Source organism: Zalophus californianus, chromosome 10 (assembly GCF_009762305.2).
Source record: "Zalophus californianus isolate mZalCal1 chromosome 10, mZalCal1.pri.v2, whole genome shotgun sequence".
NCBI classification, from domain to species: Eukaryota; Metazoa; Chordata; class Mammalia; order Carnivora; family Otariidae; genus Zalophus; species Zalophus californianus.
In genome coordinates, this window is record NC_045604.1 from 68,931,293 (window position 1) to 68,958,078 (window position 26,786).

Below are 26,786 nucleotides of genomic sequence, written 5' to 3' on the forward strand. Positions count from 1 at the left end.
GCGCCCTCCCTCCCCAAGGCCCGGGAGCTCCTCAGGAAGCAGCGGCTGGCGTGGGCTGTGTTCCGTGCCCCCACCCCAACACTCATCCTTGCACTGCGTTTCCGTTTAAGATGTATTTGAAGGAAGAGCTTGCGGCCATAAAGCGTGCACGTCGTTCCTCTCGTTCTGCCTCCTGAGGACCTTGATACCAGAGTGAAATCACCCCCCTTCACAGTCCCCGTCTCCTCGGCTGCCAGCCTGCCAGAGAGGAGCCCAGCCTAGATCAAAGTCTTACAGCATTGTTAGGTCTCAAACACAAGAGACTTGTCGGCGCTCTGTGAAGACCTACGTGCGCCCTGGCCTGGGGAAGAGGCAGGTGGCGTTGGCTCGCGGAGCCCGTCGGAAGCGGCGTGGGGACTGATGTGCGCTGCCCCCGTGGAGCTTACCTCATTGCCTCGCTCTGTCCTCCGTCTGCCGGCATCGGAAACTCCTGTGCCGGGTGCGGTGCGACCCCAGCACGGCCTTTTTATTACGAGGAAATGCAGAACTCAAGCCGTCTTGCTATCTTACGTCCGAGAAGGCGTTAAATCCCTCCTAGCAGGCAGCAGCAGCACTGGGACCATCCGGGTATTGGGGGCGGTGTTGGGGGGCCACTCCCCACCCCCTGCTCTTCTTCACAGATGGTTGCCAGAAGGCCTGTCTTTCCCCATTTGGGGGACAGGCCATCAGCTCATGCCACCGTTCCGCATGTATCTCAGGGTCTTGAATCTTTCAACGTTTCTGTAGGGCCTGTCACCATAAAGCCTGTGTTCATAGTCATTTCCTCTTTTTGTGCAGGAAGAGGAATTTTTGTTGTTGTTGGTTTTGTTCTTGCAAAAAGATGTGGCCTGACTCTAAATTGCGCCCGGACTTCTATGGAAGTGACAGCTCATCCTTCTCCCAGGGGCTGTGGCTCACATCCTGGCCAGTGCGTCCTGATGGATGAGATCCTAATGCGGTTTCCAGCGCTTGGCTTCCTCACGCGAGAAGAGGTGTGGAGAAGGGGGCAGAGCTGGACTTTGAACAAAGGCAGTTATATTGGAATCTGGGTTTTAAACCAGTCCCCAGCGCAGGTGATCACAAGTGAACACCCATCTGTGTTTTCACACCACAAATACCTTATCCCGAAGGAAACTGTTTTGACTCGGGAAGAAAAGTAAATTTCTAGGAAGCACGGTGGCCCCAAATCCTGTAGCCCGCCACGGCTGAGGAGCGCGAGGGGACCTCGCTCCTCTCTGCCTGACATTTTCAGGACGTGGGCCCTTTGCATTGACTCTGGGCGACTCTGTCCTGTCCCCAGAGCGCGGTGCCCCCCAGCCTGGTTTCTGCGGGCGCGGCCCAGGGAGGCCTGGAGGCCTGGGACTCGGTCTCCCTGGTCACCCTGCTTCCACCCACTGCGGCCTGTCTCAGCGGCCACTGCAGGGCACACAGCTGGTTTACTTCCCTTTGAGGAAATCTCGGTGTCCCGCTGTTTTGGAAAGACACTGATGTGAGCCAGGAAACCCTCCTGGTCCGGTGGGCTGCTTCCTCAGGGCCCCACGGGCTCGGCCTCGGCTGCACGGCTTGTGTTCCTCACGGGGGGCTCACACTGGAAATCTGAGAAGAGTCCACAGGGCTGTGTTCCCTCGGCGACCCGGGGTGGGACCCCTCCTGCCTCGTCCGACTCCCAGCGTGGACTCCCAGAGCTGCAGTCCCTGCCTTGGTGGCTGGTGGCTGCCTCCTCTCCGTGCGTCTCTCCCGCGGCAGGGACACCGGTCACGCTGGAATGACAGCTGCCCCTCCTGCAGGAGGACCTCCCTGTAACCTGATTTCATCTGAGGCATACCCAGTTTCCAAATGAGGTCACACTCACAGGTGCCTGGACTTAGGACTTAAGCGTGTCTTTTTTAGGGACACAATTCAACCCGCACTGCAGCTCATGCTTCCCTTTGGCTTAGGGGGAAACAGACACCCTCTGTCTCCCCTCTACCTGCTTCCAGTTTGGAAGGATTCTCTTCAAGGCATCCCCAGCCCATTGGCCAGCCGCCTCTGGACCCTGTCCACAGCCCTGTCCCAGGCTAGCGTCCTCTCAGGCCCAGCGTATGGCACCCACTGCACCTCTAGAGCCAAGGGGGCTCCCCCACCTCCTCTCCCTCTTTCTGACCTCCGACCTGCCCGCACACAGCCCACAGCCCAACAGATGAAGAAATTGCTGCTCGGACATCTGCCCTTGGGTGGCCTGCACGCCCTTCCCTGGGGCACATGCGAGACCCCAGGCAAGACTCGGCAGGGAGCCAGGCTCTGGAGTAACTGCACTTACAGTCAGATCCCTGCTCAGCTGTTTATTTGCTGAGTGACCTTGGGCAAGTGACCTCACCCTGCTGAGTCTCGATTCCCTTATCTGTGCAAGTGAGGCCATGAGGAACCCCCCCTGCACGGTGGTTGGGACGGTGTGCATGCAGCCCTCAGGGTCCGTGAGGTCAGCATACCCCTGGGAGGGTGTCTGTGGAGTTGTGGTTGCAAATCCTGTTTGCATTTCATCTCGCTGCCCATCACATGGCCATCCAAGGCTCGGGGGTCCTTCCTCATCTGACCAGGCTGCCGGCCGCTCACTGATGGCCAGCCCCCCTGTGTCTCCTCTCACGCCCACAGCGTCTCAGCCAGCGCTTCCCAGATCGGTTCTGATGTCAGGAGTGCTCAGTACTTTTCACAGAACGGCACAGTTTGTTTTCGGAACACTGGGACATACCGTGGAAACCTTAGAAGCGTCTTTGCTGGCGGAAGTCGTGGCTGTTTATTTTCCATGTGTAACGTGGAGCCATGCCCAGGGTGTGCGAGCACACAGCTTGGTGCGAAGCGTGCCTGTCGCTTCCCACGCTCGTGAACTCGCCGTCCAAGCACCTATTTCTCATTGGCAAGGATTTCCGAGGAGCAGGAATGAGAAGTTTCAAGTTCAGAAAATTCAGTACGTTAATTTGGTGGTGGAAGAGCTTGAACAGGGCCACGACACCCTGGCCCACTGACCCGGGTGGGGTCGACGGCGGGAGGGTTTGCCAGCCAGCTCCGCATGCTCTGCGCCTGTGGGACACACTCCTTTTCATCCTGCTCTTCTGCTTGCTTCCCCTTTCAGAAAAGTAAGATGCCCCAATTCCAGCAGGAACCCTTTTGGAAAAGGTTCACAGGCGTGAGGAGGCTGACACACAGTGGCTCGTGCTTTGCTTACCTGCGGGGTCTGAGGCCACGCCCACTTGGCCATCAGCACTCAGTCGCTGCCAAGAGAGAAGAGCAGCCTCATCAGAACCCAAAGCTACCGCCAGCGTTCCCCACGGCCAAGGCCAAGCAGCCGCATGCACCTGGTGTCCTTACCTCTCCCGGGTGCTGTGTTGTTTGGGGAACCTCGACGTGGCAGCTCCACGGTGCAGAGCAGATGGGAGCCCCCCTCAGGGCTGCTGTGCGGTATTGATCTTAGCCGATCCATCAGCACGGCTCTGGGCAGGCAAACGCCAGGCTCCCTGCAGCCCAGAGAGAAGCAGAACCCCAGCCTTGTCGCCATTTCCTTCCTTCGGTGGACATATGTACTGGCCTTCCGTGTTGGTTACAACAAAACCAGAGTGGAAACTATAATGTGCTGCGTGATGTTCACTGACTTTCCCTGAGCGAAAAGCAAAGTTCCCGGCATCACCTTGGAAGCACCTGGGACTTGGGCCTGGAGGGGCTCCGTCCGGCTTCCCGGAATCATTACCCAAATGCAGAGCGGCAGGGGCAGCCGGTGCCATGGCAGTTTTCATTACTGGAAGCCCACCAGCCCGGTGACCACAGAGGTGTGGTGATGCTGTGTGTGTCGCAAGCAGGGCTGCGCCACCGGCTCCTGGGGGCCGCTCAGACAACATGCTCAGTGCCTCGGAATGATTGGCACAGGCCCCTTGGAGCTGCCGACTTCCCGCCGCATCGCCACGCTCCCCAGCCTGGCGTAGAGAGAGCAAGGTCGCCACAGAGCTTTCCCCCCCAGAAAAGACTGTCCGACTCGCCTGGGACTCCTGCCGGATGGTGCTGAGCTGCGGCGTTTCTACAGGCTCCCAGCTGAGCCGCAAGCTGCCGGTCAGGTCCATGGACTGCAGTCGGAAAGCATGGGTCTGGGGGAAGCTGCAGACCCAGCATGGATACCACGGCCACGTCATTCTCACACTGCCGTGAGCCAGCCGCGAGGTGGAGGGATTGTCTTAGTGTCTGATGCAGCCGCGGAGCCTGCGCCCTCAAATCGGGCCACCTGTTAGACCCACCCGGGGCCCTGAGGACCTGGCCGAGCCCAGGACCCAGCCCGGACCGGCCAGACCGCACTTTCCGGTGACACCACGTGCAGCCAGGTTGAGGACCCATTGACATGCGTCACTGAGACATGGTTCAGGTGCAGTGTGAATGGATGGGGGCGGCAGGAGCAGCTGGGTGGGCGCACGGCGCTGTTCTACCCCGGGGAGAACGTGGTAGGCCATGGATGTGAGCGCGTCCCCCGAGACGTTCCGTGGCTCCACCAGAATAGAAGTGGATCTTCACGCACTGGTGTTCGTGTACGTGGGCCGGCCAGTCACTTGGGCTCAGCTGTCTTCAGGGTGTGGCTCCCGGGATCCCTGGGGTCGTCTCTGCTGTGGTCAGCCTGAGGCTCGGCGCGTTTCGTGGCTCAGCCTGGATGTAGCATTTGTCACGTCAGCTAGCATGACCGTGAGGTGGCTCTGAGCCCCGTGGGGTGGCGAGCAGCCCCCCAGCACCAGCGCCACAGGCAGGCGGTCCGGGTGCGCAGACTGAGGGGTGGCCCTTCCCTCCCACAGGACGAGCCCTGAAGCACTGGTCAGCACACCTGGGCTCGCGGCTCAGGGGGTTCCCGAAACAGCGGCGACCGGGGGTGGTGCCCCATACACTTCTGCCCCCACGGTACATTGTGTGTTCGCAAGGCACAGACTCTATGAACTCGTTCTCCTGTTGGCTGGAGAGAGGTCAGCGGCTGAGGCCTGAGGCAAGTGACCAGATGGTCAGGCCAGGTCTCCCCAGCAGGTGGCCTCCCTCAGTCCTCTGTAGGGACTCGCCTGTGGCCACCAGGCTGCCCACAGCTCTGTTGCCTCCCCACCCCGTGTCCCCCCATGAGCGCCAGTCTGCCCCCTCGGGGGCTTCCTTCCACCCGCCCTGCCTCCATCTAGTCCTTGTGCTCAGAGCCCTGGTGTCAGGGGCATCGCCATGGGCTCAGCAGACCTCTGACCACTGTCTGCACCCACCTGTCTCCTCCTCAGCTCATTCCTAAATGGCGTCCCTCTGCTGAGGTCCCGGGGACTCCGTGTGGCCAAGTCAGGTGTCGCTCTTCTCCCAGCTTTCTCACTTGTTAGGAGCCACCCTGCTCCCCAAAACGCTCTCCACCCTTGGCTCCGGTGACACGGCCCTCAGCTCGGCCACTCTTGTGCCCTCGGCCGATTCCAGCGTTTGGACTGGGACCCCCCCCAACCAGGGGAGTTCGCCCCACCCTGTGGTTTTATCTCTGTGCTTCTGAGCCCTGAGTTCCAGGCGAGCTGCAGACGCTCTCCACGGTTGCCCCATCCCGGGTGGAGATCTCCCTTTGCTCAGACGAGCCCATGCAAAGCCAGACCTCGGTGCCATACTTCCTACCGATGAGCAAACCCATCAGGACAACCCGTCCTGGCGAGGAGCTCCACCATCTGTCAGGCACCAATGTCAGAAATCTGGGAGACACCCTCGACTCCAGACTCCAACCCTCACCAGTCCTGTTGGGGGAACAGGCTGAAGTCTGTCCCCTCCTGTGCTCCTCATGGTCACTGCCTCTGTCCTGGGCCAGGCCACCTCCTTCCTCTCCTGGCTCTGGCCTGAGCCACACGACGGCCTCACCGCTGCCATCCCTGCTCCCGGCGGACTGTCTCGTTAGCGCTGGCCGTTCCTGAGCGGTGTCTGTCCCTGCTCCCCCAGTGTCCAGCACACACAGGCTGGACCCTGGGCTTCCTGCCCGGCAGCCCCTCCACCCCCTCTCTGGACCCGGGGCCACCGTCCCTGCCACTCTCCCTGTCTCCCACTGGCCCTCCGTGTGCCTGGCCCTGTGCACAGCCCGTGACCAGCTCCTTGCCGCTCTGTGGGCATCGTGCGTTCCTTGTGCCCAAGCCTCTCATCTGCCCACACTGAGAGAACCAGCGGTTTGGCTTCTGTTTTCTAACATGTTATAGACTGATAACCGTGTAACATTGGATAAAAATGGATTATAGAAAAAATAAAGTCGAAGACCTAATACGAGCCCCACTTTAGACGATTAGATACAACAGTATTAAAATTGTATTTCAATAGGTAGAAATAAAAACAGTCTTTGATGTTGCACCAAGGTCACCTTGAAAGTCAGATTGCTACATCTGGTTCCCCATGTCCTGGACTAGAAGCACACGGTCGGAGAGCCGGCGTTGGCCTCTGGGCCCGCGGGACGTGGTGGCAGCAAGCCGCCTGCAGACGGACCGTCCCTGAACCGCTCTCACCCAGGCACCCCACATCGTCTGCGCCTCCCGCCTGCGCTCTGCCACGGCGCCATGAAGCCATCTAGGGCCTTGCTGACTGGCGGGCGGTGTCTCCGGCTCTCTGACCGCCCTGGGGGAGGGGCTTCGGGGCCTGGGGCTCTGGGTGTAACCTGGGAGACAAGAGCTGAGTCTCCAGTGAGGCCCGGGTCGTTTCTGACCTCGACCTCCGTTTGCAGGACTCTAACCTGTAGGGTCAGGGTGGGGTCGGAGACTCAGGTGGGGGAGCTGTGGCGTCAGGGTTCCAGAGAGAAGCTGAGCCAGCAGTGTGCTTGCGTACCTGCAATCATGCTCACATGTGGTATGTGGGCTCACGGTGTACGTACACATCGCCATGCATGGTGTATGCGGATACCGTCAGTGCGTATGTGCCTCACGTGTACGCGTATTCGGTCCCAGCGTGTGTGTGTACCGTGTGTACATAACCCCAGTGTGTATGTTCATACTGCATGCGTGGGGTTGGGGGGGGGGGGTCCTGGCTGCATCAGGGCCTGGCGGTGCCCAGCTGGGCTGCTCCCAATCCTCACAAGGCACCCGAGGAGTTAGGAATCGTTCCCTCATTACGTGGATGGCGAAGCTAAAACCCAAGAACTCAAACGCGCCGCCCAGCACGCTGGAGCTCATCAGCTCAGAGCTGCGATTTGCACGTAAATCTGGGGATGTCCACAGCCCGTGCCCCTTTGCGCCCCACTGCCTCGGTTTCCCTGCTGGATGGCTCATCAGTCCAGCCCCGTCATTCTGTAGCACATTGTGGGACCCTGTGCCTTGGGGTTAATGCAGTGATGGGGACGGTCCTTTGTCTTTGAGGCCAAGGCTGGGGAGTGCTGCTGAGACCACGGCTCCCTGGGCCTTGGAAACATTCTGGTAGTTTTGGATCCTAGTGGCTCCAGGACTTGCTCAGAGTGCCTGCTGGGAGAGAGTCCCACAGCCCCATGTGCCCCTGACCACAGAAAGGGCCTCCCCCGGGCGCAGCGCTATGGGGGCTCTGGGCTGTGGAGGGGGGACCTGGGCAGAGGTCACGGCCAGGCTGGCCTCACCGCAGATGTGGACGCTCCCCACCGGGCCTATCCCTCTGGGGCTCAGGGCATTGTTCAGCCAGGAAGGCGCTTCCCAGAGCCCCACCAGCTCCCTACCTGCCACACCTCTGCCTGCATCCCCAGACTGGCTGGTGCCTCACCCTCTCCCTCCTCCTCACCGGCCACCTCGCTCACCCACCAGGGACGCTTCAAGCATCCTGGAGGTGGTGCCTCTGACCAGAGCCCCAGTGTGTGGAGCTGGCCATGCACTGGGGATGGGACTCCTTGGGCAGCTCTGGGAAGGCGGCGGCTACCCCTCAGCCTTGAAGTCGGGGCTCTGTTCCTGACCCTGCCTGCTTGCACCTGACGCCACATTCATGGGGCACGCTGGGCCTGCGACCTCAGGCCCCAGCTGCGACCTGCACTGCCCGGCAGGCCGCCTCTCCCAAGTCCCTGATCAGCTGGCTACCCCCGCCCCCCCCTCCAGTCTAGATGGAGCCTGCAGGCTGGGCAGGCAGGGAAGTCGGGCCCTGGGGCATCCTGGGTGGTATTGGAGTCTCCCTGGGCTCCGGCCCCTGCAGGACACACCTGCCCGGTTCCAGCTTCCACTGGGGACCCAGCAGCAGGGCCGCTGCATGCTGCCGCCACTCTCCACCAGCACATAAGTGGTCCCTGCGCAGGTGTCCCTCTGGCTCCTGGGGCCTGGCTGTCCCTGGCTGCCCACTTCCATGACATCAGAACAGCCCCCAGACTCTCCCGTTTCATTGGCGAGGACACTGAGGTTTACCGGTGAGAAGCAGCTTGTTGGGGGTCGCTCGGCTGGCCTGGCGTTGAGCCAGAGCTCAGACTGGGGACGTGAGCTCTGCTTCCCCATCTCGGCAAAGAGTTCACAGGATCTTACTGCCTGTTCTCTACGGGATTGGAAGAGGGTCTGTAGGGGCCTCTCACCCCCACACCTCCGGACGGCTCTGTGCGCGGGGGCCTATCTGCTAGCGGGCCCCAGGGCCTCCTGCACACGTGGCCTGCGCGTGGGGGCTTCCGCAGGTGTGGACGTGAAGCGGGCTATGTGTTGTCTCCCGGGGACATTGAAGCAGATTGGCCGTTCTGAGTCCTGAGGAGAAACTGAAAACGTTTTCCTTCCCCTAAAATCGAAGAATAGAAGCGTCAGAAAAAACCGTAAATCGTGGAGGGTAGAATAGGCTTCCATCGTACAGGGAAGAACATCAGACTGGGAGAGGCTACGTGACCTGTGGGAGGTCACACATGCACGGGGGCCAAACCGAGCCCCGGATCCAGGCTCCTTCCGCACGATGCCTGCTCCCCCATCAGCAGCCCATCCGGGGTCCACACACAGCCGGCAGGATTGGGTCGAGCCCCCGCAAGGCACATGGGGATCAGGATGGGGACACCCAGGGGTGTGGACAGCCCCAGATGGCTGCCATAGCACACAAACAGGCTGGGGCCGGCAGGCCCCGTAGTAAGGGCTTCATCCATGAACACCCTAATGTTACCAACCTTGTGGTCGGGCAGAGAACGGCGCGCGCCATTAACACAGTTGCTTAACGCTGTTCGTGAAACGGGCATGCTCTCTACCGTGTGAGACCAACCTCTGCTTCACCAGGTGGTCAACAGTGCTGGGCGGCGGCCGCGGGGGCTTGGCATGTTTAGCGGGTTCCTGGGTGACCCCGCGGAGACAGGTCGCGGGTCTGGTGGTGCACGTGCAGATGCCCCTTCCCGCCGGACCTGTGTCCTGATGGGCCCGACGGCTGGCACGCAGTGCTGACGGAGTTCTTCTCCCCGCCGCCTCAGTGTGCCCGCTGCCTCCAACCGTGAGTCACGGCGATTTCGTCTGCCACCCGTGGCCTTGCGAGCGCTACAACCACGGGACCGTGGTGGAGTTTTACTGCGACCCCGGCTACAGCCTCACCAGTGATTACAAGTACATCACCTGCCAGTACGGGGAGTGGTTTCCCTCCTACCAAGTCTACTGCATCAAGTCAGGTGAGCGCTCATGGCCCGGGCCATGCCACACACAGTGGCCGCCGGCCGTGTCCCCCCCACCACGCGAGGGTCAGGGACGCGGCGCAGAGACTCATCTTTGTGAGTCCCCATCCCTGGGGCAGGAGGGGCCGCTCTGTCTGCCCCCATCCTTTCCCTCCCACAGGCAGGGACCTCAGCCCACGCGTGTGGCCCAAACCCAGCCTTTCTCTTGTGTGTGAGGACACGTGTCAGAACCCAGAGGGTGTCATTATGCAGAACACCTGCCCTCACGCGTAGGAAGGCCCAGTCCACTTGGAAATGTTGGTGCCTCTCAGTTCATAACAAGTGACTAGCAGACCAGCCTTACCGCTGACCTAAGGAGCCCGGGTGGTGAGCACGGGGCACAGACCAGGGCACCAGCACCCAGCCACCCACCGTCTCCCGCTCGCCCCGGCCTTTCCTGCCAGAGCACTGACGATCACTGAACACGTAGCTCCCGGCCCCCATATGGGGGGGGGGAGCACCTGGTGACCCGGGGGCAGCACCTGGTGACACGGGGCCTCTGGAGGCCGATGAATGGCAACGGGAGCCAGAGCAGGATGCCTGTGGAGGTGGCAGCAACAAGGGAGGACAGCAGGGGGCAGATGGGGTGGCCTGGGCCCCAGGGATAAGAACTGCTCCAGAAGGCTCACTGTCGGCTGCCCCTCCTGCAGGTGTGCTGATAGCCAGAGGTGGTGGGGAGGCTCGCCCCTCTACTCCTCTGTCCCTCTCTCTGCTCAGCCCACAAGCCCAGGACGCCCTCCCCCTGGCCCGCCGCCCCCTGGCCCAGGTGCACTGCAAACACAGCTTTCCCGGGGAGACGGACCCTCATTCGGGCCTCCAGCAGGAGTGCTCCCAGCTGGGCACCGGGCTCTCAGCCCGGTGGGGAGCGGCCCCTGTGGGTGCCTTGCAGGGGCCATGCTGCAGGCAGAGTGCAGGGGGTGGGGTCCAGATGCGGGGAGCCCCCAGATGCACGTGATAAGCATGCTGTTTCCCAGATCACCCACAAACGGACACAGGGCCGTCCCAGTCTGAAAGCCTCATGCACCACTCTGCTCTCTTCCCGGCAGAGCAAACGTGGCCCAGTAGCCACGAGACCCTCCTGACCACGTGGAAGATCGTGGCGTTCACGGCAACCAGCGTGTTGCTGGTTCTGGTGCTCGTCATCCTGGCCAGGATGTTCCAGACCAAGTTCAAGGCCCACTTTCCCCCCAGGTGAGTGCCGGGGTCCAGCACCTATGAAGGTGGGTGGTGAGAGCAGAGGGTCAAGGGTCAGGCTCCTGTGGGGCGCGGTGGGGTGTCTGCGGTCAGAGCGCGGGCTGGACAGGGCTCCCCGCCCTCTCCTCCACCTCCACGTGAGCCCCGAGTGCTGTGGGGCGTGGAGAGGGGCGTGCAGAGTCGGGGTTGCTGCCACGCAGGACCCCCAGGACCCCTTTCCCATCACGCGCACGTGGCCCACGGCCCACAGGGAGGGTAAGAAATTCACGGAATTAGATGCGGCAAAGGTGTGTGATGCAACAGAGGTTCAAGAACGGCATGCCTGGAAATCTCCAGAAGGAGACAGGGTTCTGGAGAAGGCGTGGGGTAGGGGACAGGACCCGCTCGCCCTCCCCTGCCCGTGCGCAGAGAGGCTCAGGCCGATGCCTCCGTCCTCCCCTCCGTCATCACGGAAGAGGAGCTTGTCCGGAAGCAGGCCAGCTCCTCAGCAACAACAGAGCCATCACCGCGGCTGCTGGCCGGCCACGTTCCCAGGAGGAGGTGTTGCTGGGAGAGCCGGGCGACGAGGGTGCGGCCATCCGAGGCGGAGGGCAGGACGCTGGCCAGCCTCCCCAACGCCAGCCGCCTTCAGCCACCTCGCTTCACGGAGTCTTGAGCGTTCTCAGGCTCCTGTGCTGGCCTCCCCTCAGGGGCCTTACCCTTCCAGAAAAGGCATTTGTCTGCCCATGGGGACAGCGCCACCCCCAGAGCTGTGCGTGCCCCCTCACAAAGGGGGTGCTGATGGTGGAGGAGGAGGCTTCTGGAAAATCCTGAGTCCCTCACAGTCCCGGCCGGGTGAGGAGGGAGGGACGGCACCTGCCCGTCTACCGGCCCAGCCTGCGAAGTGCCACAGCCAAGCCTCTGCCGAGATGGCGGAAGCTTCTGTCCTGCGGTCTCTGTCCTCAACAGCACAGCTTAGTAATCAGGGCCTGTGTTCCATAGTGAGCAATTACAGTGTCTGAAGAAGGCCCAGGGGTCACACAGGGGGGCTCGCCCACACGTCGTGGTTTATGGCACATGGGGGTGCTTGGAAAAGCTGCTCAGCTGTCCAGATAGAAGACCGCGTTGTTTGGGGCAAGCCCAGGATAGACTCTTCCTCAGGCTGCATGGGTGTGGACGCTGGAGAACCACTTGATGAGCACACATGGGGGCTGAGCGCTGTGGGGGGTGCCGTGGACAGGGCGAGGCCCAGGAGGAAGGGGGCTGGCTTGTCCAGGGCACCCGAACGAGAGCGAGCAGCCTCTTGAAGGTTCGCGGCGAGCTCGCCCTTCATCCCTGCCCTGCCTCCCGGGGAGTGGGCCTTGCTCCTCGCTCTCTGGAATGCGCCCCAAACATCCGCAGACTCGGGCTGGGTGCTGCCCTCCCCCAACACCACGTTCCGACATGGCATTTCCTTGGGCTTTGGAGCCCTGCCGCCACCATGAGGGTCTGCCCGCTGGCTGGGCTGTCTTCTCTCCGCTCGTGGCCACTGGGGCCCCGTGGGGGCCAGGAGCAGAGAGGTGGTCAGACAGGGCCTACGGGGTGACGGGGCATGCAGGAGCGAGGCCAGCAGCCGGCGCCGCGTCGGGGACCCCCGCACACAGACCACAGCCCCTCCTGGTAGCCCTCGTGGCTCAGGTTCAGGCGGCTGCTGGGCTGGGGGGTGGAGCGGGGCCCACGTAACGGGTCAGGTGGTGAGAGACAGCTTGGAGCTTTCCTTTCTTCCTGTTTTCTACCTTGACTAAAACTCCGTGAACAAAGTGGCGTAAGCAGCACAGGGTCCCCCTTCCCTGGTGGCACGTGGGGTCCTGGGTTCAGGTCGGTCTGCGTTGTCTTCCATTCCCAGCAGGCTCCGCGAGGGGCCCTGCGGGGGCCTGGTGGACAGAGGCCAGAGACGGGGAGGAGGAAGCCCGAGGGGGGCGCGGGGGCCCAAGACAGAGGAGGACACTGCGGGCGGAGTGCCATGGGCCACAGGAAGCCCGGGAAGGAGGCTGGTCCTCCCGCAGGAGCTCCACGCAGTCTCCTCAGCCATCAGGGACACAGGGTCACTGGTGGCCTTGGTCCACAGGGACCTGCTGTCTGATCTGTGGGCGCTGCTTTCCTTTGCACAGGGGGCCTCCGCGGAGCTCCTGCAGTGACCCAGACTTTGTGGTGGTGGACGGCGTGCCTGTCATGCTTCCGTCCTACGATGAGGCTGTGAGCGGAGGCGTGAGGGCATCAGGCCCCGGGTACCTGGCCTCTGTGGGCCAGGGCTGTCCCTTGCCCGTGGACGACCAGAGCCCCCCAGCATACCCCGGCTCAGGGGACACGGACACAGGCCTGGGGGACTCAGAACCCTGTGATGGCAGCTCAGGCTCTTCTGAGCTGCTCCAGAGTCTGTATTCGCCCTCCATGTGCCCGGGGGGCACACGCCCCGACAGCGCTGACACGGGGGCCGGCATGGCGGGAGAGGCGGCGTCTACCAGCCCGGGCATCGACATCGCAGACGGTGAGTATTTGCCCCACGCCTGGCCTCTTCTGCAGCCTGAACCACCGCTTGTCGCTCTCCCTGAGTGTGAGGCCTCAAACGAGGCCGTCAGATCCCCCTCGATGAGCCCACAGCTGAGACTTCAAGAGGCACACGCCGGCTGCAGAGGCCTGTGCTTGGTTTTGTAGCATCCATGGGAACCAGGATGGTTCCTTCCCCGTCCCTGCTTTAGACGGGGCCCTGGAGGCACTCAGAGACAGGGTCACCGTGCACATGATCAGGCAACGGGTGCACACGGTATAGGGCGGCCCTGGAGAAGCCGTGTGCATGTGGGGCGCTCCTAGCAGGCGTGAAGTAACAGGCATGCGTGCCTGGCGATCGCAGCTCACGGTAGAGAGACCAGGGTGTCTCCCCGGCGAGGCTCACAGTGCCCCGTGCACACAGGAGCGCCAGTCCCGGTGGTGGCCGCAGCTGCCCAGAGCCCAGTCTCCTTCCCACATGCCCGCTTGCCTCCCTGTCCCTAAATCCCATCTTTCGTCTGGCTTGACTCCTAAAGGCACGGGGTTAAAGTCTTAACGTTTTATTTTTCATGACCTGGTGGAAGGTTCTTCAGCAAAGAGGCGGCATACGGAGGAGTGGTTTCTGTGATTATTAACGGATATGTGGAACTTAACAGTTTCTTCTGACACTGGGAATTACAGACATTTTAATAGAGCTTTTAACCACTGGGCCTTGCAGCAAACTAGTAACTGTCTCCCCTTTCACAGAGATCCCGCTAATGGAAGGAGATCCGTGACCAGCAAAGCCACGAAGATTATCCTGCCCCTGCGGGGACGGGAACCGTGCGCCTCAGAGGGAAGCCCCAGAGGGACCGGGCGTGGGGGCGTGGGGGGTTTCTAGCTTACCTACATGGGGACCATGACTCGCATCATCCATCCCGGGCTCGACACTGTGGCGGGCACTCGCGGGGAGCAGGGACGAGGGGGCCTGGGCGGTCCCGATGAAGGGGTCCGGTGTGTCCCTGCTGCAGAGCAGGGCGCTCCACACACGTCCCGCTGAGCCCCCCACCCCACGGCTTGTGCTGCGGGCACTGCCTACCACCTCTGCAAGCATGTCCCCCACCGATTTGCCCCGCGTTGGCTCCATGCGATGCGGCCGCCACATGTCCTTGATCCGGACATGGTACTCGATTCGAGAGAGAGGAAAGGAAGGACACAGGCAGATTCTGCTTCCTGGAAGTTCGTCCACAAGTGCAGTTGATGAGCTCTGAGCCATCCTTTGGACAAACACCGTGGTTTTCTGTCTCACGGGCTGGTGTGCGGATCGTGCTCCGGGTAAGTCTCGTGTCTCGTGACTTTGCGGATGGTCGGATGTGCTCAGACATGTCTTCTGGCGGACAGAGTTACAAGGTAACGTTCTGTTTGGCGTTTTAAGGTGTCCCTTGACCATGTGTCTCAAGAGTTGCGAGTCCCCTCTCATCACCCGTTACGATGTTGCCCCCGCTCCCAGAATGCAGCCATATGTTTATTTTCCAAAACAGAAATTGTTTCTGTCAACGTGCTCTTCCTCTGAATAAACTATGAGGCTGGACTTTTTTCTTTCTGTTTCATCTGCCGAGCACACAGGCCGGCCTGCTGGCCAGACGGCTCTCTGGCCCTCCCCTCTGGCCGCTCCTGCCGCGAGGGCATCCCCGGGCCCACCAAGTGCTCTTCCTAAGAAAATGATTGACAAAAACGTTCCCCAAGTCCTAAAATGTCTCCTCAGATACATGCTGATCTGTGGATTTGATTTCTTTCCTCCTCTGGGCTTTAGGCAAATATAAACAAAACTCTGATCCATAAAATTGCTACATTGATGGAGTGCGGGAGCTGGGAGCTTGGTCAAATCCTGTTTTTTAATTTTAAAAATTAAAAACAACATGGCAGTTTGAAGCGTGGCTTTAATAGTGGAGTTGGGTGGGCAGAGGAGAGGCGGTGACCCCTGTGACCGGGGGCTGACGGCGGTGTCTGCGAGGTGCCCACCGAGCTGGCCCGGGCCCGAGAGCGGGGGGCGCGTGAGGAGCAGTGTTTAGTCACAAGAACTTTGGCACAACTTTGCCTCACAAGCCACACACAAGGAGCTGGTTTTCACGAGTGTTTGTGCTTAAATGCCACCCAGTCCATCAGGAGGCAGAGGGCATAGGCGGCAGGGGGGTCTGGGGTCTGCCGTAGGCTGCCGCCTCTAGGCAGTCGCCCCAGGACCAGGCCTGCGCCGGCCTCCCTCCCGGCCCCTGAGTGCACGGCAGGTCTTCCTGGAAGTGGGCAGGTGGGAAGTGGGCGTTCCTGGCCCCACCTCCTTCCTGGAAGTGTTCTCCTCCCAAACTAGGGAGCCGCCCCTCCCCCCGTGAGCCAAGCCCAGGGATGCCGGGCCCAGGGATGCCGCCCCAGCCGTGCACCTGGAGACAGAAGCGCAGGTGCCACACATGTCCAGGCATCTGCGGCAACAGTGTTGGAAACGTAGCAACCAGTTAGAAGATGCCTGCTCCTCAGCCTCAGAGTAACGCAATCACCTGGACCACCTCGGTCCCTTTAGCTTCTGGCCCCAGTCCCTCCCACAAGCGCTGCTGCCGTGACCTTTCATCCTGGGGAGGTGGTGTGGCAGGAGAGAATGCTCGTGACCTCCCCAGCACGTCCTGGTCCTGGTCCTGGCTTCATGTGAAAGTTCTGGAAGGCCCTCTGACTCAGATGCAAGCCCGCGTCCCCTCCATGCCGGCTCCGTGCTTCTGCCCTGGGGGAGGAAGGCGCTTGCGGCCGAGCCCGAGCCCAGACCCCAGGCTGCCCCCAAGGAGTCCGCCCGAGGAGTCCAGGAACTGGAGGGGAGTTCTCTGGTTCAAGCCCAGCAGACGTCACAGGACAAACTCACACCTCACTGCTGTGAGGCTTGTGTTAACTGCAGTTTGATTTGCTGGCGCGGGGTCTTCAGAACCTTCCCCACCCCCCGCATCCATCCCAGCGGCTGCACGAGACCCCCTCCTACTCCCTGGCCACACTGCGGGGCCCAGGACAGCAGGGAGTCAGGTGCAGAGGCTTGCAGGCCCCAGCCTGCCGGGTAAGGATGCCCCTCTGCACCCTGGTGTCCCTGCGGGGGCAACACACCATCACGTGCCCACCCCACCCCCCTGCCGGCTTCCAGTCCTGCCTCTGCCACTAATGGGCTGTGTGTCTGGACGAGGGGTTGCCTTCTGGGGCCTCCGTCTCCTGATGCGGAAGTGAGAGATGGCCCCCCTCGGCCTTCCTCACTGGCCTGTGGTGAGGACAGCTAACGCCGGGCACGCACCCCACGCCCAGCAGGCGTTGGCGGACGGCGGCCGTTCTCCCCTGGTTGCCAAGCGTGGGTGAAGCTGTCATGCGGGTCATTTCCAGGCACTTTTCACCTACCTGGGTCGCCACGGCCCTCAAGCATGCCTGCAGGTGCACCATGCTGGAGGCAGCCCCCAGCAAATGGGCAGAAAGGTGGGACGCCCCTTCCCCTGGACCCGCCCCCAGGAGCTCCTACCTGGCTTCCATATGCTGAGCCTTCCATGCAGGGGGAAGTGTCTGATCCTCTGAATGCTCCGGAAGCTTCTGCTCAGGGAAGGCAGGACAACCTCGGGAATCTCCCCAAGGACTCTGAAGAACCCAGACCACCTCCACAGGCAGCCCTGTAAATTAACACTAACCTGCTTCCCTAGTTTTATAATCTGTCTTGGATTGAAGGCATAAAAGCTAACGCCCATCCATTTCCAAGGTGATAGAGGGCCAGACCCACAGTAAAGATGCGTCTGGTCTACTAGCAGGCAGAGCAGGGCCCGGGAGAGAGCAGTCGCTTGTCAGGGAGGGCGGGTCCTGAGCACAATGGTCTTAAAATCATAAAGCTTAATGCAGAGTGTGTGGTGACCATGTGGCCATGGCAGGCAGCCTGCTGTCCCCACGCTGGGCTAGGACTCAGTTCCTGGGTACCTGTGATGCACAATTCTGAGTGGCCAGAGGTGTGGCCCTGCCACCTGCCCTGCTTAGAGGTGCATCAGCGCATCCAGAGCCCACGGGAATGCTGGTCCCTGGTCCCCCGAGGCTGTGGGACATAGAAACCCCAACTCCGGGGGTACAGGATGGAGCCTGAGGGAATGGCTGTGTGCCAGGCCCTGCCTCAGCTCTCTGGGCCAGTGGAGGCAGGCTGGTAAATGGGCAGGTGCAGACCGGGAGCTGGGACGCACGGGACACCCACCCAGGTGCTCAGGGAGGCTGCCATGCGGGGGGCGCCTGGGGGGTCCCCAGGGGTGGAGGAGCAGGTGTGTGGCAGAGGGGCAGGAGAGATGAGCTGAGCTAGGGGCCCAGACGCCAGGAGGAGAAGAGCAGGTGAGGGGAGGGAGGACGGGCAGCAGAGGTGGGACTGGAAGGAAAGCCGGGCTGGCGGGGAGGGGGGTGCCTCTGGAGAAGGACAGTGGTTCCCTGGGGACTCGAACCCACCAAAGGCTTGTAGCAGAGAAGCACACCCAGGGCTGAGCCGTCTGCGAGGCCCCTCAGCTTGTGGAACCAGGCCCAGGAGTCAGTTTCCGGCTGCCCCTGGGCCCCTGCTTCTGTCCCCACCAGTGCCTCCTCCCTGGGAAATGCGGGCTCAGTCAGGGCGCTGTCTACACCAAGAAACTCTGCAGCCACCTCCGTCGGGGAGGGTGGAGACGAGCAGTCTGCAGGAGCAGACTCTGTGGAACACCAGCCCCCGAAATTTGTTAACTTCCGATCTTACGGTGATTTTGATCAACCACCGCTTGGGTATCTGAGGGCTGGAAGCCACCTGCTTCGTCATCGAGCCAAACGCCTGTGTGACCCAGCGTGGAGTTCCCACGTCCACAGGCCATGCGCCTGCCCTCTCCACGCTGGTCAAGCGCTCCCTCCCACAGTTCCTGGGGACCCCTGACGCGGGCGGAGCGATGTCGGCCTCGGGCTCGTAGGGCCTGGCTCCTGGGGGCCTGGCTGGTGCTGGGCTGCACATGTCCTGGCTGGGCTCTCCGCCCGGTCCCTTACGGAAACCACACCAGGCAAAGACTGCGGCGTTCAGCCTCACGTCCTTCACCAAGGTGAAGCTGTGAACGGCCCCGGCCTCTGTTTCTTGTCTGGGTTCAACACCATGACGACACGGGCCACAGAGCAGTGCCTGGCGCTGAGTAAACACCCACAGCTGCATCTGTCTTCTCTGTACTCCGAGGCAGCAGTGTCCCTGCCGCTCACTCTTCCTGCCTTTACTAGACCCAGGAATCCTCTGCGGCTGGGTGAGGCCCTCCCGCAGCCCCTGCCCTGCTGGGGTGTCGAGTCCGGGCCTTGGCCGTTCCCCTGGGGCATCCGCAGCCCCTGCTCCTGCCCCACCTGGGAGCCTCTGTGGCAGTTACCACGGTGAGAGCTGCCGGCACTCCAGACAAGGCTTCCTGGGGAACCTCGAGCCATGCGACCAGCCCCTCTCGATCCTGAACTTACTGAAATCTGGCGTCCTCACGAGAACAGGATTTTGTAAAAGCCTCATTGAGGGCTCGGCAGGGAGGCATTATTACAGTTGACCCTCAAATCAAGGGTGCCTCTAGCCCGCTGGCTTCCAGCCGGGGAGGTCTTGCACCCTCGGGGGATATTTGGCTGGTGACAGTGCAGGGGTGGGGCATTACCGGCATCCAGGGGCAGAGGCCGGGATGCTGTCAACACCCTGCATGCACAGGACAGCTCCCAACAAGGATTCACCCCAAATGCCAACACTGCCAAGGTGAGAAACCGTGGTTTAGGAGACACTCATGCCCTCAACCGACACAGGTGAGGTTTGACTCAGTCACTCTTGCTCTGAATCAGGGCTCTGGGCCCTCCCACCGTCTGCAGAGGCTTCTGGAGCCTCCCTCAGAATCACATCTCCAAATGCATAACACAAAAATGAGTGAATTACATGGAAACACAATTATCAAAACATTTTTAAAACTAACATACAACACAATTATTTTTTTCCCCCTTGATCAGCACACTAAAGAACAAGGTACAACAGCAGGTCTGATCACAATAAATGCAGCGTGGCTAGCGTGTGTGAACAGTACCTGCCCCCACCCTGGCGGAGCAGACCCGCGAGGGCCGGAGCAGGTGGGCACGGCGGTGCGCACGGATGTGGAGGACCTGAGGCAGCCCCTGGGGGGATGCCCCTGGGAGCCGCGCAGCACAAGGACACGGACACAGCTCTGGGTGGGGGGCTGCCAGGAACTGGCTCAGCTGTGCAGCCTCTGCTCGGATGCCACAGTTCAAATGCCCCCCATTCCCCTCTGCTCTGCCGCCCCTGCTCAGATGCCCCCCCCGGATGCCCGCGCTCTGCTGCCCCTGCTCAGATGACCCCCTCAGATGCCCCTGCTCAGCAGCCTCCCGTTCAGATGACCCCTGCTCACCATGCCCCGTGCCCCCGGCAGCACCCTGCCCGCACTCGGATGCCACGTCACCAGCACCAAGCAGAGAAGCCAAAAGAAACAGATTTTCAAACTATCGATGGTAAAACAGAAATTGAGATCAACGGGGCTTACAGAAAATACAGAATTATCTTTGTATTCTCTCTACAGAAAATGATGTCCTAGAAAGAGATAAAAGAACGTAAGGCCACAGCATGTAGGGGTAGGAGTATGATGGACGATTGGCAGCAGATAATCAATAATCATAATTTACAGACTATTTTGTTACTTCTTTCTCAAGTGTGTTATTTTTGTGATGTCTGTGTGGCCAGCTTATTGTAATCTATAACTTGTTGCGGTTTCTTACTCTAAGTAAATACTCATTTTTGTACCCCAGGTTCAATTTTGCATCTTTCTCCTAACAAGGGCCCCACGACGGCGGGCCTGCCGTCTCGCTGCAGTGTGCAGGTGGCCTGGATGACCCCCACATCCCTCCCAGCTCTGTGGTCGAATCAGCCTACCTAGCGCCCAAAGTAGAGACGCAGCCCCAGTAACGCAGAGACAATCGGACGACACTGAGACTCCGGGTTCTCACTGCCCCGCACGTGGACCCCGACAGTGCTCACCACCAACCGGGGGCACGTAAGAACTATTCCATGCATCTACATAATAAAGGCTAAAAAAAAGAAAAAGAAAAAGAAAAAGGGCTATTAAACCAAAATACCTTGAAACTAAGCATTTTTCCATAGCCTGAGCTGTCTCTCCAGCCTTTGCTGAGCTTGTCCCACCTCCCTCTGGCCTGGACCCCTCGGCCCGGTGACGTCACCGCAGGCAGTCAGGCGGAGCTCCCACCCAGTGATATCAGTGCGCGCAGTCAGGCCAGCTCCTACCCGGTGACATCACCCCACACTCAGGTGGAGCTCCTACCCGGTGACGTCACCCCGTGCTGAGGCGCAGCTCCTCGCCCTCGCTCAGTCACGTGTTGTTGCCATTCCTGTGGTTTTTCTATTTACTAGACAAACATCATCATGTGGTAAAGCCAGGAGACCCAGTTTCTGGATCTCTGTCACTAAATGTAGGACTCTGAGCCAATGTCCTTCTCTCTCTGCCCGCAGCTCCCAAACTGGCCAGGTGAGCGGTTGATAAGACTGGGTACCCCTGGCGGACGCTGCCCTGCTTTTAGAATTTCTGGGGGCGCCTAGGTGGTGTAGTGGTTAAGCCTTGGACTCTTTTTCTCTTTTTAAAAATATTTTATTTATTTACTTGAGAGTGCACAAGCAGGAGGCGCAGAGGCAGAGGGAGAAGCAGGCTCCCTGCAGAGCAAGGAACCTGATGCGGGATTCGATCCCAGGACCCGGAGAGCAGACTCCTGATGACTGAGCCCCCCCAGGTGTCCGTAAGCACTGGACTCTCGGTCTCAGCTCAGGTCATGATCTTGGGGTCGTGGGAGCCCTTTGGGAGGCGGCTGGAGCCTCATGCCCTGGAAGTCTCCGGGGGCCAGTCCCACCTGCTCCTGGGCTGACCCCTTCCTCTCGAGCCCCCCACGAGGACGTGCGTCTTCAGGCCAGCCTGCCACACAAGGGGGATGCAGGGCCCATCCTGCCTGCAGTGGCTGCTTGTGCCCCAGGGCTTAGCATGATGCTGGTGCAGGGGCTCCTCCCAGGTGCCCCCAGACCCAGGCAAAATCCCCAGGTGGGGTACACCTGCCTGCTGGGGGACACAGACGACTGTACATGTTATGCGGGCAGCCTTCTTTGGAGATTTAGGTGTTTGCTTTTTAGCCTTCCACGTGTACAATAAAAATACAATTAAAAAGTCTCCTTTTTAAATCAGGATACTTCATTTTTAAAAAAGCAACTTTTAAAAATCAGCAAATAACAGCATATCCAAAGCAGGCCAAGTGGTGAATGAGTGATGCTGGGAGCTATGCAGTCCAGCGCTGGGCTCCCTCCGGCCATGTCTGTGATTCCTCTAAGCATTTGATGCTTCAGGCAGGAGCCCCTGAGCCCTTAGCACCCGGCAACAAAGCCCACCTTCCAAGACCGTGTGCGTTGTGGGTGTGAGTGTGCACATGAGCGGGGGAAGGTGGATCAGGGAGTGGTCCTGGCACAGGTGACCTGAGCTGCTGACCCCATCGGCCAGCAGTCTCTCAGCCCAAAGCCCCAGAAGATGCTGGGTCCCAGGGATGCTGTCCCAGGCAAGCTTGCTCAAAGAATCGGGGGGTCAGTTCGGAAACCCCCAGAATCCCACCTGCGTCCACACTGCAGACGTCCAGAGGCCCCTGGAAGATGAAGGAATTCAGCAGGCTCTGCCCCCCAGGCTGGCTGGGCCAGGGACGGAGCCCACGTGGGAGGCCAGCTAGGGGGACAGAGGCCTGGCCAGCCCAGTACCAGCAACTGGGGCTGCCGCCGCTAAGGAAACCTCCTGGCCAGTGGCAGGAGCAGCTCCTAGTTCTCTGCCTCAGACCCCAGCGGCCTCCAGCACCTGCAGAATGGGAACCCAGCCCCCTCTCCTCTGCACACCAAGGGGGCCCTCTCCCCTCACCCCGCAGGCCCCTCCCAAGGTCATCGTGCATGCTGCCCTGACCCCTCTGCTGGGCTCCCTGTTGGGGCTTCAGCTCTCAGTGTAAGGATCCCTGAAGGTCTTTCCTGTCCTCTGTACCCGAATCCCTGCTCCCCTGCCAGGCCTCTCCCAGCTTCGTGCCACTGTGTCCCACAGGCTCTGGCCCTGGACTGGAGGCTCCGGGGGGCAGGGCAGGTTGGCCTCCATTGTAGCCATTCCTGGGGCCCAGCTCCGTGGCTCTACTTGGTGGACAGCGAATGCTCTTTGAGTGAACTAATGAATGAATGATCCCGTGCTTCTGGGAATGACTGCATATAGGAGACATTTGAGTGCACTTGCCATAGAGAGTGTTTGGGGGCTGGCTCTGCTCTTGTACGCACAAGTCTGACACTTCCAAGGTGAGTCTGTCCTCTCCAGAAGGGGTGTCTCCCCCACCCCAGAGTGGGGAGCCTGCACCCCATGATCCAAGGACCCCAGGCCCAAACAGTGGAGCCTCTCAGGTCCTCCTGACACTGGGTGTCAGCCTGGGAGCACCGGGTGCAAGAGGTGGGCTGGAAGTGTCCTGGCAAGGCTGCTCCCCTCCGCACCTGCTTTCTCAGAAACCAGGGAAGCGATGTTCCTGTGCTCCCAGGGCCATCTGGACCCCAGGCAGAGACGCAGGATGTGCTCTCTTCCAGAACGTTCTGCTGACACTGCCCCATTAGCGTCCTCCAGGTTCGTCCACGTGGCAGAATTTCCTTCTTTTTCGAGCCAGATACTCTCCCCTTGCATGTTTGCACCAGAGAGCTCGAGACCCCACATTCTGTTCTTCCGAGGGTATGCCAAGGTGGACAGCTGGATCGTATGATGACAATGGGTGCCATCCTACAAGGAACCGTCTGTTTTCTTCAGGGGCTGCATCACCTTAGCACAGACCCGGAATCAGCCCCGTCCTGATGCCGAATGCCCTCAAACCTTGCAGGACACGCTGGCCAGGCCCCCCAGGCTACAGAGGCACCTGGACTCGCAACGGCCCAGCTGGAAGGCGCTGCCTGGCCCCGGCTCTCCGTCTGCCTTCCTTGCCGGCCTGTGCACGACAGAAGCTTCCTCAGCCAGAAACAAGGGCTTGTTTGCAGGTGGTTGGTGTGGGGACGAGAAGCCAAGCAGCAGGAGAGGGGGCTTCGGAAGAACATAGCAGAGGGGAGACAGAGTGGAGGGACGGTCTGTTCTTGAGATGTCCCTGCCGGGAGCTCGGGCCCACCCTCTGCAACGCCAGGAGCACCTGCCTGGGAAGCCCTGGCACCGGACGGACGAGCAGCATGGCTCAGTGGTTCCTGCTGCCCCAAGTCCAGAGCGGCCCCAGGGCTGCGGCCCCCCGCGTGAGTGTGGTCAGGTTCCAGGGGGCGCTGGATGACGAGGCAGGATGCTGACAAGCTCGCCTGTGTGAAGCTGATGGCCTCATGAGAGCCAGGTCCTTCCTCTCGCACAGGGATCTGGCCTCGGGACAGCGCTAACCCCGTGTCTGTCAAAGTCGCAGCACCAGCCCCCGCTGGCACTTACGGTAGGCCCAGCGCGGGGCTGTGCGGACATCAGCTCATTTAAACGACCTGCGAAGGCATCTGTGAGCACCCCGATTTACGGACGACAAAGCAGAGCCAGAGGCAGGATCAGGCGTATGCCCAAGGTCACCTCGCTGCCCCACAGTCAAGCAGGGCTCAGGGCAGCTCCGAGGATGCCCCTTGCAGACACCCATCCTGATGCACATGCGCGGCAAATGCCGAGCTGCCCCAGGCCAGCAGCCCCCAGAGACAGGGATGTGAAGGACTTCTGGGCTCTGGTGTCAGGCCAGCCGCTGCGTTCGGGTTGAGGCCCTGCCCCCACGGGCAGTGTGACCTTCAGCAGGTGTACCACTTTCATCTGTAAGATGCAGCTGTGAACCCACTGTCGTCCCTGGGAGCCAAACCGGAAAGCGGCCCGGGCACCTGCCAAGAGGAGGGCGGGACCGCACATGGTGGGTGCTCCTCAGCAGTGGGCAGGCAGGAGTTATGGACGCATGCAACGTCATTCACCACGGATGAATCCTGAAGACGTGCTCAGGGGAAGGAGCCTGCAGCATACGACTCCACTTAAACTGGCAGGTGGTGGAGAAGTTGGGACCTTGGCTGCCTCTGGGGCTGGGGGCTGGGGTCTGCTGAGGACTGGCAGGAGGGAATGTTCCGGCAAGGCGGGAGGGCTAGTCTCTAGCCTCATGGGGTTCGGCTTGTGCAGCTGTTCCCCTTTTTCAAAACTCATTAAATTTGACTTGACCCTTTCCTTGGAAGTACGTTGTTTTTGTTTGTTTGTTTTTTAAAGATTTTATTTTTCGATGGAGAGATACGTAATGAGAGAGAGAGCACAAGCAGGGGGAGTGGGAGAGGGAGAAGCAGGCTCTCCACCCAGCAGGGAGCCTGACACAGGGCTCGATCCCAGGACCCTGGGATCATGACCTGAGCCGAAGGCAGACGCTTAACGACTGAGCCACCCAGGCGCCCCTCCTTGAAGTACATTTACCCCAAAAGAAAAGCCTGTAAAAAAAAAAGTTGAGCTCTAGTTAATGTTGCACGCTGAATTTAGGGGGAACCGTACAGATGTGCATGGTGTTCAAACCCCATGCTGGCGAGGCCCCTGGGATGCACCCTGTCCACCCTGCTCAGTGTGGGGCAGCTTTGTCTCCCGTGTCCCAGTCTGTGCATCTGCCCTTGTGCCTGAGGTTCCCTCCTCCAGCTGACCCCAGAAGCCTAGAATAGCGCCCAGAGTTCAGCCACCGCAGTGACAGGACCTCGAACAGCTCCAGGCCCACCTGGCCCCGGGGGAAATGCAGAGGGAGGAAACCGGCGGGACCCAAGCCCTGAGCCCCACTCGGTAAGGAGGATGTGGGGCTCCCCCAACACACGGCGAGCTCCTTGCCGCCAGCCCCCCGGCCCAGTCTGCCATTCAGCACCCCACCCCATGCCGGGCACAGAGGCCTCTGTGAGGAGGCGTCTGGCCAGTTCTCCACACGCGGGACCCGTCCGCTTACGTGTGTGGTTGCCAGGACACTGAGCCCGTGGGGCACGCTCAGAGAGAGATTTACCGCAAGAAGCTAGCTCATGCAGTCATGGGACCCGCAGAGCCCATGTCCCTGTTCAAGTCCAAAGGCTGGCAGCCACTGTGGAACCAGTGAGAGCCACATCTCAGCGCGAAGGCCATCAGGCCCGAGGCCTCCCTCGTTCAGGGGATGGTCAGCCTTGGGTGCTACTCGGGCCTCAATGGATCAGACAAGGCACACCCTCTGGAGAGCACAGCCTATGGATTCCCGTGTTAATCCCACCCAGGAATGCCAGGAACAACGTGGGCCCCTGTGGCCCAGTCACGCTGACACGTAAGACTCCCCATCACACACGCCCAGAGCCGGTCACTGACAGCCCTTCCCTTGCTAACGGGGTGTCTGGCAAGTCTGGCATTGCCCTTAGCCCAGCCAGGGCGGACACACAGGTGTCTGTCCCCGAGAACAGCAGACACTGCCGTTCACAGACTTTCTCACCTCTGCCAGCGCTCCCTGCCCCGCCCCCCGGGGCTGAGCAAGGAAGGCCAGTCTGCAGGGACTGGCTGCGGCCCCCGGCCGGGACATGTCCCTTTCTCCCGCCAGCAGGTGCCCAGCACGTGGCAGCAGAGCTTTGATGAGTGGCAGCCTCTCCAGTCTCGCTAACGGCACGGGCGAGGCCTGCCATTGGGGCCTGACTCACTCAAGAGCAGGATGGGGGAGGCTGAGCTCCTTGGCAGCAGCCCGTTGGGGGCCACACGGCTCCTCCATGCAGGGCTGGGGCGGGGGGGAAGGGGCTGCCTCCCTGCTACTGCCCCACTGACCCAGGCAGGGAAGCCTGGAAGGCGGCAGTGGCTGGTGCATTTCCCCCGCCCGGAGTGAATGCAAGCCCTCTGGCCAGCCTCTCTCTGCCCCACGCCCTGCAGCCCCCCAGCGTGGGTCCTGGCCAGGGCCACGGCAGCCCAACAGTGCGTCTCCAGAGACGCGGGACTTCTGAGGCAGAGTGGCTTTCCACCAGAGCAGGCGCGACACATAAGACTTCTAAACGAGTGGCTTTCCACCAGAGCAGGCGCGACAATCAGCTCAGACTGCTGGGCTCCATCCCCCGGTGGTTCTGGTTGTGAAAGTCTGGCCGAGGCCCGAGAACCTGCCTTCCTAACGAGGGGGTCTAACCAGTCAGCGCTTCCCTGGACTTGGAGGGGAGTGCCCTGTTGGGTGGCCATTAACAAAATGCGCCAGACATGGGGGGGCTTGAAGAAGACCATTGTTTCTGGCAGTTCCGGAGGCCGGGAGTCTGAGGTCAGGGTGTCCACGTGGCCAGGTTCTGGGAGAGCCTTCCCTCTGTGGCACCTGGCCACTTTCTTGCTGCCCCATCACGTGGCAGGGACAGCTGTCGTCTGTTCATATGAGGCCACCATAAAGGTCCCATCACAGAGGGCCTCGTCCCCAAGACCTCTTCCAACCTGATTAGACCACCAGC

General features: G+C 60.9%; 1 protein-coding gene across 2 annotated transcripts in view; it reads left to right on the plus strand.

Annotated features, from left to right (window-relative positions):
* The window catches only part of SUSD4 (sushi domain containing 4), a 78,346-nt gene extending 63,470 nt beyond the window's left edge, over positions 1-14,876 (plus strand). For both annotated transcript variants that reach the window (XM_027609817.2, XM_027609818.2), the window contains 4 exons: positions 9,374-9,565; positions 10,654-10,798; positions 12,931-13,307; positions 14,054-14,876. In XM_027609817.2, the coding sequence (XP_027465618.1) occupies positions 9,374-9,565; positions 10,654-10,798; positions 12,931-13,307; positions 14,054-14,082 (743 nt within the window). In that variant the 3' untranslated portion in view covers positions 14,083-14,876. The remainder of the gene's footprint in view (positions 1-9,373; positions 9,566-10,653; positions 10,799-12,930; positions 13,308-14,053) is intronic.
* The last annotated feature ends 11,910 nt before the right edge of the window (positions 14,877-26,786 follow it).